Source organism: Felis catus, chromosome C1 (assembly GCF_018350175.1).
Source record: "Felis catus isolate Fca126 chromosome C1, F.catus_Fca126_mat1.0, whole genome shotgun sequence".
Lineage (NCBI taxonomy): Eukaryota > Metazoa > Chordata > Mammalia > Carnivora > Felidae > Felis > Felis catus.
The window spans coordinates 4,188,109-4,201,524 of record NC_058375.1 but is presented as its reverse complement, the minus strand read 5'-3'; the positions used below and the strand labels follow the sequence as shown (position 1 = coordinate 4,201,524).

At 60.1% G+C, this 13,416-nt stretch overlaps 1 protein-coding gene across 11 annotated transcripts in view; it reads right to left on the bottom strand.

Moving 5' to 3' along the window:
• The window catches only part of ESPN (espin), a 31,948-nt gene extending 19,257 nt beyond the window's left edge, over positions 1-12,691 (bottom strand). For 4 of the 11 annotated variants that reach the window (XM_045035014.1, XM_045035015.1, XM_045035017.1 and 1 more), the window contains exons 1-2: positions 12,221-12,691; positions 9,113-9,306 (exon numbers count right to left, since the gene is read on the bottom strand). In XM_045035014.1, coding sequence (XP_044890949.1) covers positions 9,113-9,306; positions 12,221-12,514 — 488 coding nt within the window. In that variant the 5' untranslated portion in view covers positions 12,515-12,691. The remainder of the gene's footprint in view (positions 1-9,112; positions 9,307-12,220) is intronic. The other 7 variants (XM_045035022.1, XM_045035023.1, XM_045035024.1 and 4 more) reach the window with 3 other exon arrangements.
• Positions 12,692-13,416: the final 725 nt, after the last annotated feature.

Genomic DNA, 13,416 nt, shown 5'->3' with positions numbered 1-13,416 from the left:
GGCACTAGGTGGAGCCACAACCCAGGACCAGACACAGCAGCTGTGTGCCCACCACCCTCCCCAGCGAGTCTCAGAAGCTCCCTAGGGGCTGAGCCCCCCTGTGCTGGGTCAGCCCTCTGTGCCCCCAGGAAGTGCAGTTCTTACCTGACTTCACATCTTCCCGCCCATCTGCCTCCCCAATCTATCTGCTGGCGACATCAGTCACACACTCCGCCAGTGTCCGTCCACGCCCTCCCTCCCTCATCCAAGTGCTCGCCCAGCTGTCCGTCAACATGGGCACCAGGCCACCCAGTCCTCTTCTCTCTGCCCTCTCACCCACCCTGTCATGACATGACTTGGTCCCTTTCCCAGCTGACTTCTCCCTGTCCCTAAAACCCTGGTCCCTGTCCACTTCCCGGACCCCTGACCCCAGGCCACCTGCAGCCCCACACTGGGCGCCTCCCTGCTCTCTCCTCACTCCTGACACGGGCACCTCCTCCCTAGACACAGAGCTGCCATTTTCTAGGGCTGATGCGGAGTGTGGCACTTCACACATTTGGGGTGGGACAGAGACCATGCCTGGCTGCCCTCCGTGACCCTACCCATGCCAGGGCAACGGTGCTCACGAGCCGACAGGGCACACGGTGACAGAGACTCACCCACATGCCTCTCCCCAGGAACAGTCTGGCTTGCGGCCACCAGCCTCCACGCCCCAGTGCCATCGTCACCCCCCACACATGCATTCACATACTGATGTGACAGTAACAGCCTGTTTAATATTTCATGACCGACACTCAGTGGCCTGAATTATTCACCCCGTAACCAAGGCACAGTGAGTGCTGGGGTCCTGGGGATCAGAGGCTGAGGGGGCCACCACCCAGGACCCACTGAGGCCTCTCTGGGGAGGTCTGAGGCAATGGCGACACCATGGGGCGCCAGATACGCCAGGAGCCCTGCCCTCCCAGCACCCCCTGCTTGGCAGGTGTCCACCATCAGGGGTGGCCAGCCAGCCTGGGAAGGTCTGAGAAGGTCTGAGAAGCTGGCACAGGGCAGGAGGGGGCAGTCCTGCGCACAACCTCCTGCCTGGCCAGTGGCCGACACTCCCCGCTGGAGTCCCTGGGCCAGAGTAAACACTCAATAAACGTTCCTGCCTACCAGCCTTCCAATTAGCATTTCAGCCTCTCCCGTCCTGGAGCCACAGCCTCCAGGCCAGGAGGCCCCAGCACAATGAGGCAGATATGCTGATGGGCGAGGGTGAGGGCGAGGGCGGGGAAAGGGGGTCCCTGGCCTTGTCACCTTCTACTTCGGCCTGGAGGCAAGAAGGGCGGGGGCACCCTCATGCTCACTGGGGGAAATTAGAAAAATATGGGGGAGCACAAGGAGCAAACTTAATTAATTTCAGTGGAGAGCTGAATATATCATAGTGGCGACGATAATCGATACCAGTGAAAGCAGGTCTGTTTCAGGCGTCGTGATGAGCACAGAGCGTTCTCACCACGTCCTCTCAGCGACGGATGGGGGAGGTGCTGGCATTGTTCCCATTTTCCAGATACTGTGCAAAGAAGCCTAGGACCGCTCGATGAGAGACAGGCAGAGAAAGACCTGGGCACAAGAGGGACTTAGGGGGACGCCTGGGTGGCTCAGTCGATTAAGCGTGTGACTTCGGCCCCCCCATCAGGCACGGAGCCTGATTGGGATTCTCTCTCTCCCCCTCTCTCTGCCCCTCCCCCACTCACCCTGTCTCTGTCTTTTTCAAAATAAATAAATAAACTTTAAAAAAAAAAAAGAGGAACTTGGGGTATGAACCCCTCAAGCTGTGTCAGCATCTTGCCTCTTGTCTCTTTGATCTCAAAGGTGTCTGCAGAGGGGCAGTAATCGCCCAGGAAACATGCTTGGAGACCCCTCAGCACAGGCCTGTCACCTGGCATGAGCCTGAAACCGTTGTTATATTTTGGGATCCCTCCTCCCTGTACCTCTGTGGGGACACCGCTGGGCTGGGGTGTCCGGGCTCAGCCCAGCACAGGTCAGGCCAGGCATTGTTTCTGTTGTGGGGGGTCACCCAGAGGACGGGGCTAGGGTCTTGCGGGGGTACTTCTGGCCTCAGGATCCCACCTGCTCTAACCCATCGGGTTCTAGCCAAAGTGACATGAAGGGTAACCATTCCAGTCCCGGCCCCTGCCCTTGGCCCTGGCCTCCAGCCACCACCCTGACTCTGTAGCTCACTGGGTAGGACCCTAGTGGGTTATTAAGCTCCTGAGCCTCAGTTTCCAAATATGGCAAATGGGCATCATAATTGTCCGGCATCTCCTTGCCTCTTATGAGGGAATGGAAGAGGAAGCTTTGGAAGGTTGCACATTTCCTTGGAGGGAAGGTGGCTCTTTGCCTCCTGGTGTGGCAGCCGTATCCTGACCAGCCAACCCCCTCCCCCACCCACTGGGTCTCAACTGTCACTCCCTGTGACCAACCCCAGGGGTTTCCCCATGCTCCTCTGACTTGGCCATTCCCTAGCACGTGCCCCTCCTCCCTCTCTGGAACACCTGCTCCTCCTGGCTTCCTGTACCAGCAGCCGACTCCCACGCCAAGCCTCCTAAGTCTTCTTTGCTGGGCCCTGGCCTTCACCTGACCTCCAAATGTGGGGATGCCCCAGGGCCCCCTTTCTGAACACAGTCTTCCCCCCCCGTAAGGTCATCCACTTCCCAGGGTCAAAGGCCACCTGCACCCCCATGCTGTTCCTTTCTCTAGCTTGGACCTGGAGTCTCTCTATCCGGCCCTCACCTCCGCCCACCGGTCCTTGTGTGCATTGCCCAGGCCTCTGGAACTTTACGTGCCTAGAGCAGATCTCTTGCCTTTCTCCCTCAAACCCTCCCCAACCTGCCAACCCCATTTTGGCAAAGGACACCACACTACCCTCCCTTGAGCCCAAGCTCTAGGAGTCTTTGGAGACCCCCAACCCTTGACCTCTTTATACGCCTGAAACTCCCTAGCAACAATCACACGAACCATATTTTTCTCCCTCTTTGGAAAAAAGAGGACATGAGTGAACTGCGACAACACAGAAAAAGTGGAATGCTTGCTGGAAATCTCCGTCCAAGACCGGTGCCGGCTTGCTGTTGCCACTGCTGTGGGCAGCAAGGAGCGACCCGCCCACAGAACCAGATTCAGGTCAAAGAACAGCATTTCCGGTGGCCAACAATTTCTGCTCCAAGGGAGGTCGGGAAGGAGCTGATCCTAGGAGGATCAGGGGTAAGGCCGCCTTGGATAAAATCATGGGTCCTTTGGTGGCTCTACGTCTCTTAGCCTCCACTCACGCCTCCTGGCTTATTTGAAAAGATCCCAAATTCGGCTTGATGCAGGGAAGAAATGCAGTGATGATTTCAGGGAGGTTCTGGGACAGCTTTACGCCCAATCCATCCGTGCTGAATACCCTTCCCTGCAACTCCCCCAGCCTCCCAGGCCTTCCTTCTGGTCCTCAGCAAAGCCAAACTTGATCCCACCTCAGCACCTGCCTCTGCTGGCTCCTTCTCCCTGTGATGCTGTCACACCAGGTTTCTGCAGGGCCAGCCCTTCTTTTTATCCAGGTCTCTGATGAGCTCTCACCTGCTCTAGGAGGGCTTCCTTGACTCCCTCAATTTATTTCTTGTGTGTGTGTGTGTGTGTGTGTGTGTGTGTGTGTTTTGAGATTTTTGTCTTTAAGTAATCTCTATTCCCAACGTGGGGGCTCAAACTCACAACCGAGATCAAGAGTCACACACTCCACCGACTGAGCCAGCCAGGTGCCCCTTGACCCCTGAACTTAAAGAAAACCCCAGTGGTTTCTACCAAACTACCCTGTTTTGCTTCACGGCACTGGTCACTGGAGACGTCTTGTGTGCCTATTTGGTTCACTCCAGGGACACATGTCACCAGGCTGCCACATGCCAGGATGGGGCAGCACCATGCAAAAAGCAGACCCCTGCCGCCAGAGTTTGGTTCCCCTGCAGCTCCCAGATGGCAAGCCAACACACATGCAAATACATTTCTGTGAATGAGGCACGTGCCGTCCACCCGTCCCCTTGTTTGCCCTGGAGCCTCCCGGAAAGTGGGCTCCAAGAAGCTGCGAGGGCTCATGACACCCCAAGCTCTGACGGCGTGCCTAGTTGCTCGTTGTTGAGTGACTGTGGGGGTGAGTGAGACGGGCAGTCAGACGGGGAGCTCTGTGATGTCCCCTCGCACAGGGCCTCAGCTGGTCTGTTTGCCAGGTGGGCCCAGGGAGGCCCAGCTCGGAGTGCCATCTGAGGTCACTCAGTGAGCTGCACGCGGGGCCGGACAAGCCCCAGGGCTTCCGGCCTCCTCATGCTTTCGACCAATGTTTAGTGCGCGTCAGGCACTGGGCCTCCAGGATGGGGAAGACGAGGTCCGCTCTCCCTGGCTGGGGAGCTGTGGCAAGAGAACGCCCCGAGATGCACAGAACGTAATGTCAGGTGGTTACGAGGGTGCGAGGGAAAATAAAGCAGGCGAGGAATGTGCTGCTGGGCAAGTGACAACCTAAAGGAGGCCGTGGGCAGGCCTTGCGGAGGAGTGGGGGTGGAGGAGAGACTCCAAGTTAGGGAGAGGGTTCCAGGCGGCAGGAACAGCCAGTGCGAGGCTGGAGCGGACCAGCCTGGTGGAGGAGCAGCAAGGAGGCCCGGGAGGTGGAACGGGGTGTGGAGGGGGGAGCGGCTGGCGGTGGGGCGTGCGGGCTGGGCCAGGGCGAGGAGGGCCGTTGTGGGGCCGTTGTGGGGAAATGGCCTTCTCTATCAGTGATCAGGGAGACTGTGGCCAGTCCGGGCATCTGACTTGCTTTCCCAAAGGCAGAAGAGCTGGACAGCAAGAGGGCCAGGGTGGGGAGACCTGAGAGATTAGGGACTGGACCAGGAGTGGGAGACAGACCCGGAAAGGGGATGTGGTTTGATCAAGGCCATACAGGGAACCGGGAACTGGTGGGGCCTCGACTGCTCAATTAGCCTCTCTGAGACGCCATGTCTGATTCTGTCAACGCTGTGTAGCAGGGACATTTGTTTAATTCACTGATGTATCCCTGGCACGTTAAAATATTACCTCGCACGGGGGCCCTGGGTGGCTCAGTCGGTTGAGCATCCGACTCTTGATTTAGGCTTAGGTCATGACCTCATGGTTCGTGGGATCGAGCCCTGTGTTGGGCTCCATGCTGAACGTGGACTTTGCTTAGGATCCTCTGTCTCTCTCTCTCTCTCTCTTTCTCCGTCTGCCCCTCTCCTCCACTTGCATTCCCTCTCACTCTAGAAAGAAAGAGAGAGAGAGAGAAGGAGAGGGAGGGAGAGGGAGAGGGGGAAACGGAGAAAGAAAGAAAGAAAGAAAGAAAGAAAGAAAGAAAGAAAGAAAGAGGGAAGGAAGTAATGAGGGAAGGAGAAAGAGAAAGAAAGAAAGGAAGAAAGAAAGAAAGAAAGAAAGAAAGAAAGAAAGAAAGAAAGAGAGGGAGGGAGGGAGGAAGAAAGGAAGGAAGGAGAAAGAGGAAAGAAGGGAGGGAGGAAGGAAGAAAAGAAGAAAGAAAGAAGGAGGGAGGAAAGGAAGTAAGGAGGGAAGGAGAAAGAGAAAGAAAGAAAGAAAGAAAGAAAGAAAGAAAGAAAGAAGAATGAAGGGAGGGAGGAAAGAAGAAAGAAAGAAAGAAGAAAGAAAGAAAGAAAGAAAGAAAGAAAGAAAGAAAGAAGTAAGGAGGGAAGGAGAAAGAGAAAGAAAGAAAGAAAGGGAGGGAGGGAGGAAGGAAGGGAGGAAGGGGGAAAGAAGGAAGGAAGGAGAAAGAGGAATGAAGAGAGGGGGGAAGGAAGAAAAGAAAAGAAAAGAAAAGAAAAGAAAAGAAAAGAAAAGAAAAGAAAAGAAAAAAGAAAAGGAAGGAAGGAAGGAAGGAAGGAAGGAAGGAAGGAAGGAAGGAAAGAAGAAAGGAAAGAAGGAAGGAAGGAAAGGATATTGCCTGGCACAGAGTAGATACTCAATGAACATTAGCTGAATAACTCAATCTGCAGTCAAATGCTCTACCACTGAGCTCAATCTGAATCTCAATCTACCCCTGAATAACTCAATCTGTAAACTGGGCTGCTTATAGAGCTGTTGCCTGGGGTGGTTATAAGGCTCAGACTACCAGTGGGGGGCGGGGGGGGGGGGCGGGTGCTAGGCACTTAGCACTCAGCAGGTCGGAGCACATCCGGGTTTATCCTGACCCCCGGCCAGGGCACTTCCAATCGCTGCCCCGGGGCAGGGGAGGCCTCAGGCAAAGGAGATACTTGCAAGGAGGTGGAATTGATGCAAATCTTTGGACAGACTGACTTTCCAGTTTGCTGTGTCTGGCAGAGCACGGGGCCCCAAAGGAAGGAAGAGCCCAGAGCCCCGCCACCCTCCACTATTCTCCCCAGCCTCAAAACTCAAGCCCAAGGGTCCGAGCTGAGCCTGGGGCTCCCCTCCAGCTGCACAGACCCCAGGTGAGCAGATGGTTGAGGCCAAGCAAGCACGAGGTAGTTCCTGGGCCCCAGCACCCCGCTGGCAAGGTGGTCAGGAGCTCTGAGGCGATATATTGTCTGCCCCGACCGGAGGCCTGGATAGCTGGTTCCCCTCTACCAACCACTAGTGCTCCTGGCCAGGAGGGTCGGTGCTCCTGGCCATCGCCCTCAGACCCAGTTCCTGCCAGCCTCCATGCTGCCAGCTTAGGGACCCTCCTTCTGTGGGGAGGATCCCCACAGGAAAACAGCCCCAGAGGCCACTGTAGCAATTCCTCTACCTCTGGAAGAATTCGCCCAATGGATTGGGATACCCTGGAGGAGAGGCAGGTGGGCGCGGGGTGTCCCTGCAATGTGAAGCCTTTTCTAACACCCTAAGGTGCAGCCTGGCTCTAGCAAGGCCTCCCCCGAGGCTGTCCGGCCCGCCCGCTTCCCCGCAGCTCGGCACGGCCATGGCCCGCTGCTGCCCACAGCCTCCTTGGGCGGGATCGAGTTTCTCACTGGTAGGTCTGGGAGCCCTTCCTCCCTCACCAACCACCAGGGAGAGCTGAGCCCTTGTGAATAATTCACTGTGCTTCACAGCAGGCCCGGGAGGCTCACGAGAGTGAAAAGCGTGGAGGCACAGCCTCCACAGCCAGGCTGCCCGGGTCCCGGGTTAAGCCCTGTGGCTTGGGGGACAGCCTGGGCCTCTGCCCTCTCCATGCCCCGCCTTGGAGAGCAGGAGTCTCTACCCCCAAGATAGGAGTCTAAATGGGCACTGACCTCCAACCCCCAGCAGGCCTCCCAATTCCCAGCCGCCCCCTCCTACCTGAGGCAAGCACATAAAAGCATTTTCTTATCAGCCAGGTCACACGCTGTGGCGGGGAACGGACCCAAGTCCTCTGACCGCCTCTGTGAGATTCGTAGAGGCCTCTGAGGGGCTGATGGCTCATCAGCCCAGGCCACCTGGCCTCCGAGTTGGCCCCAGGACCCAATCACAGCCAGCATCTGGCATGGCCTGGGAGGGGTCAGCGTTCCCAAGGCCCGGAGCCCGCGATGGTGCTCCATGGCCCGGCCAGTCTTCCCGAGGCTGGGATCGCAGCCCATGGAGGGCTCCAGCTCATCCCAGGCCCCAGGCTTTTCGGTGAGGAGGGGTTCAGGGGCCAGCCTGGGGCTCCACCCCTACCCTTCCCGCCCACGTTCCTCACCAGCGCTGCCAGGGCTGGGCTTGGAGCCCTCTCTCAGTTTACATCATTTGGGCTAAGTTGGCATTGCCATTAGCCTGGCTTTTGGGGGCCCATTACGTGTGCCGAGGGAGGCTTATGGGTGCAGAAGGGTGGCCACGGCCCACTTGTCCCCTTCTAGGACCTCAGTGTCCTCTGTGTCACGTGACAGGGTGGAACAGAAGTGTCGGGACCAGGTCCCCCAGGGGTATTGCTGATGGTTCCGGGTGGGGAGCACTCAAGGGTCTCTGGGGCCCTCCCCTAAATCCCAAGGACTCTGATGTCACCCAAGCCTTAGCTTGTCCAGAGCAGAGAATTCATGCCGAAGTGACACCAAGTGGCCTCTGGCAGGGACGGCGGTGGGAAGTCCCGGCCCGTGCACCTGCTGGGCTCCCACCCACCAAACCAGGCCATGCGTGCTTAGCAAGGCGACCGCAGGCTGAGCTGGGGGTCTTAGGACTGCCCAACATCGCTCCGATAGGGCCAGCCTGCCATGGGGCCATGGGGCCAGGCAGCCCTCCTGCCTCCTCTCTGGCAGCCAGCCGTCCTGCAGGCTCCCTTGGGTGTGGAACCAGTGGTAAGGATCGGCCCTCTGACTTCAGGGCTGCTCTCCTGAGACTCGGTCCTCTGTCACTGCTTACACCCCAGACACCCACTTGGACTGACAAAGGTCACTGATCAGAGCCCCCATTTGTCAGGTCCCTGGGCCCACTGTTGTCCCACTCCCCTGAGACAATCCTCTAGGACCCTTGCTTCCCTCCAGATCCACCTAATACTGGCTCCCTCCCTTCCCCCAGGGACCTCCCAGGACTCCCCTGCTCTGCACTGAGCCCCATTCTTCCTCATGCTCCCACCCCACCCTGGGGAGCTCCCAGCTCACTGCTCAGCAGCTCTCTCAGACCTGCCACTCAGGCTGAGGATCCTGGGAGGATTGGGGGCCCCACCTCCCGTGGTGGTGGGAATGGGCTGAGGGGCCACAGGAAGTGACAGGTTGCTCTGTGGACAGCCTAATCAGGGGGCAGGAGGAGGCTCCTCCTCCTTCTCGAGTAGCGGTCTAGGAAGCTCTCCCATATCTTCACCCCTGCCCCCCACCCCCCCATTAGAATAGTCTCGCAAACTGGCACAGGCCAGAGCTCAAGAGAGCCACACGCGTAGGCTCCCTGGAGAGGAGCATGTGACCTTGGCCCACGTGCCCAGCCCCCCAGGGGCAGCTGTGCTGGGGGACACCTGCTTGCAAAGCTCTGGGGCAAGTGGCTGTGGGCGGCCCGCCAGGAAGGGAAACATTGCAGCCTGGGTAGGAGCTGTCTGCGGCCTGGCCCTCTGGCCACTGGAGTGGCCCAGAAGCGGTCACTCCCCTGGAACGCTGGAGGGGCGGATTCCAGGCAGTCCCTGGAGGCCTCGCCCACCCGCAGCACCCAGAAGACGGGCGAGGAGGGTTGTCCTTACTCAGGATAGTGCCCGATGAGGAGCCTCAGGGAGGGGAAGTCTCCTTTGGCGGCAGCATAGTGGAGGGCCAGGGCGCCTGTGTCTGTGGTCGCGGTGGCCTCCCCACCGCCATGGCGCAGGAGCCATTCCACCAACTCGGGGTGGCCGAAGCGGGCGGCCAGGTGCAGGACTGTGGCACCAGAATTGTCTCTGTCCTGTGGGAGAAGAGCGCATTAGTCCCGACGCCTTGTCCTGCCCCACATCCCGCCGGCCACAGGGACCCTTCTGTCCTCGGGCACCTAACCGGCCCCAGTTCATAAGTGGCACCCATACGGGCCGGGCGTCCTGAGGCTGCAGGTCACGGCTGGGAACTGCTTGCATATAGTAGACTTTCAGGACATAGCACTCTCATCCTCCCTGCAGGAGAAACTGTCCCCCAGATGCTCTGGGGACACCTGAAGGAGTGAGCAAGGGTGGCTGGGGCAGGGAGGGTGGGCTGTTGGGGCTCTACCAAGCTAGCATCAGGACTGTGGGGGGCAGCCCCTGCATCTAACCCTTGGTCCCTCCCTCTCCCTCTCCCCAAGTGTCACATGAGGAAAGGCCTCCAGCTTGGTGTACCTTCAATACCCCAACATCAGTGCAGAGAACTGCCCCCCCCCCGGCCCCCCAGCAGACTCCCTGCTCCTGGCCCAGGGAACAGGCTGCGTTCTTGCTCTGTGGAGGAGGAAGCTTCTGGGTACCGGTGGCAGGGCCTGGACAGTCAGCCAACAGTGGTAGGTGTGGGCTCGAGGCAGCCCCTGGGAGGGGCTTGGGTAGGACACCTTCCAGGGCACCCCCGAGGGGGCAGGCTGATGATCATGGCCCGGAAGTACTAAATGTGTCATCCATGAACACCCAGGTGTGTGCGTCTCTGTGGCGGGAGGGGGTTGGCAGGTGCCGCTGATGTTCACCTGGGCTGGAGGAGGAGAGTCACAGAGAACCCAGAAGTCTGGACTCAAAGGCCGGCGAGTTTGGGAGCGTGGGCACCGGTTCGAGAACAGCACGAGCTCCCGGCACCAAGCACGTGGGATGATGGAGAAGCGGGCAGGGAAGGGGGTGCGGAAGCAGTGAGAGGTGGGCATGGTTTACTAGGATCAAGGAAGGGAAGCCCCTCTGCCCAGACAGAGGCCCCGTGGGGACAGGTGTGGCCAAGGAGGCTTGAGGAAGGTATCTCAGAGGCTCTTATAAAACAGGCACAAGGAAAACAGGGCACAGAGGGGACAGGGGCCACCACCAGTAAGTCACCAGTCAGCTTCTGGGGGTGGCTGTGGGGCTAGGAAGGAGGCAGGAGAAAGGTGAGGGGGACCAGGTGGCACAGAGGCGGCTGAGCACCACACTGAGAGCCCTCTGTGTGCTGGACCGCCCAGGCAGGGGCTGAAGATTGCTTCAGTCTGTCCCCCTGAGCCCGGACCTCTGCATGGGGAGGGGTGGGGGTGGACAGTAGGGAGCAAACCGGGGCCTATGGGCTCTGGCCTGTCCCCAAGCCTCCAACAGCTGCGTAGGTCCCAGGAGCCTCATGTGCTGCGGCCCGCACCCTAAAGCTGCTTATCTCTCTGGGCTGAGGAGGGCCAGGGATCGAGGTCATCCTCCCCCCCCCCACTTCCGTCCCCAGCACCCAAGCTGGCTGGGGCTCGAGGGAAGGAGACTTGATAAGCCAGGCACAAGGCCACTTGTTCCTCTACCTCCTCTGCAGTGGCCAGGGAGGCTTCCGGCCAAGGCTGGACCCTGGGATGAGGGAGGCGTGCCACCTCCCAAAAGAGTGGGTGTGGACCATGTGCCAGGAAGTCCTGATAACAGAGCCAGCCAGCAGATAAGCAATCCGTCCATCTCCCAGGAAGGGTAGGAAGGGGGGTCTTGCCATCCTGAAGGGGGGGGGGTGGGGTTTGGTCATCCTTAGGGCACAACCAGCCAGCTCTGGGCCACCCCTGCCTTCTCTCCTACATTCAGTTAACCCAGTGGTCTTGCTAAGTGGGAAATCAGTTCTGGGTCCTCTCTCCAATGGCTTTTCCCCACAACTAGAATATCATCCAAATTCCTAGCCCCGGCCTATGGTGGCTTCTCCCAGCACCCTCCCTGCCCCCCCCCCGCCCCAAACATGCCCTCCTCCTGGCTGTTTCTGCAACAGTAGATAAGAATGTGTGTGCCTGAGGGCTTTGCACTCCTTGTTCCTTGCACTTAGAACTCTCTGATCAGCACCTGGTCACCCCCTTCTCATCATCCAGGACTCCCTGCAGAGGCCACTCACTCCTAGCCACCTCGCCCAAGCAGCTAGCTCCCTGACACCCCACTGCATGGTCCATTGCCCCCATGGACTGACAGTTCCAGAAGATCAGGAGCGTGACTGAATCCCCAAGCCCGGTACCTGCTGGATGCTCTAATGCCAGCAGGAGCGAAATGCAGAGATACACTTAGGGCCCGGAGCTGCCTCCTCCTCCAGCCCAGGAGGGGCCAGGCTTATATCCGCCTGAGGGCCACTGAGTGAGACCAACCAGGTGGGGTCTTGGGGCAGGAAGACTCAGGCTGGGCTGGAGAAGCAACTCGAAGCTGGAAGGGAGGAAGGCGCTGGTGTCCCGGGGTCAGCTAAGGCCCTGGGGAGGCCCCATTTACCACGCCCATCACCCCTCCCCCACGCCCTGGCCTTGGGGACACCTGCATCTCTGCCTGGGGTGGCCTGCTGGGGGGGGTGGCACTTTGCCCACCCTCTTCCAGACCTGCTCCCAGGAGACCTGGGCTTCTGATTCCGTGCCCCACCTACACTCCAGGACTCCCCTGGATCAGTGCTTTGCTCTCCTCCCCATCCTCCCCAGCCCTGTCCCAGATTATATACTGGCCCAGGTAAGCCCAATTCCCTCTGGCTCCCCATTACCCAGTGCTCTTCCAGGCAGTGGCCCTGGCTTGCCGGGGCGTCTTCCCGGCGCGCTCTCCATCTGGGGTGCCCATCCCACCCCAAGCCCTCTGGAAGGAGCTCGGGAGCAAGCTCAGTCGGTAGGTGCCCAATCTCACCCACCCTGGAGCCAAGGCGGCTCTGGGCCAGAGCTCCCCCCCTGGGGAGGAAGCCCCCAGGGCGCCCAGGGAGCCGCGCGGACCCACCTGCACTCCGCAGCCGCCCTGCGAGAGCAGCCACTGCAGGCAGGCGAGGTGGCCGGTGGCGGCGGCGTCGTGGGCCGGCGTGGCTCCGTTGCGCGCGCGGGCCGTGGCGGGCAGGGCGGCCTCCTCCACCAGGAAGCGCAGACAGTGCAGCTTGCCCGCGCGGGCAGCGTGGTGCACCGGCAGCGCGTCCAGCGGGTCCCGCTGCGAGGGTCTCAGCTGGCCGGCGGCGTGCAGGGACCTCAGCACTTCCAGTTCGCCCTGCCGCGCCGCCTGCAGCGCCAGCGCCAGGGCCATGGTGCCGCCCGCGGCGCCGCGACCCGCTCAGCGCGTTCCCCCGGACGCCATGCACCGGTCCTGCCCGCGGCGCGGCCGTCGGGGCCCTGCGGCTCCGGGGGGGGGCGGAGCGGCTGCCGGCCGGGTCTCGGCCCGCACTGCCTCGCCCGCTCCGCTCCGCCGCCGCCGCCGCCGCCGCCGCGCTCTGGGGCTGCGGGGCCCCCCGCGGGCGCCCGGCGTAAGGCTGGGGCCCGCCCCCCGCGCCGCCTCGCCCCGCCTCCGCCGCGCCGCCCCGCGGGCTGGCGACAAAGGCCAGTGCGCCCGGGGACTTCTCTCCTGATTTGGCTCACGTATAAATAGAGACCCCCCGGAGGGCGGCCAAACTGGGTTCGAATCTGAGAGCCGTCCAGGCGCTGGCGAACAGAGCCCCAAACGAATTAATTCATCAACCCAGTGCACACTAGCTGCTGTTCCAAGCGCTGGAGACACAAGCCAGCAAATAATTACCACCATTCCAGAGAGTGACGAGTGTCGCCAGCACGGAAATATGGGGTTAGAGAGCGAGTTGTAGGGGCTACGTGGGTGGTCAGGGAAAGGTCCGTCTGAAGAGGGACGGTGGGCTGGGTTTTGAATGATAAGAAGGCGCATTCCAGGCAGGGATGGCTGCCAGGGCAAAGATCCTGCAGCAGGAACAGGCCATACGAGTCCTTGGAGGGCTCTGGGTCTGTTTCAAAGTGGGTGCAACAGGTGCTGGGCCCTCCAGGCCCCCGAGAATTGTCCTCAGAACCTCCTGGAGGCAGAAGAAAGAAGAGGAAGGGGCACGAATGCCCGGTACATTCAGGTTTCTGGGTCTGGAGGCTGTGGGCTTAGAGAGCCCCCAGAGTCTCTGTCTGGGGTGTGTGTCCGGGGGGGGGGCGGGTGGT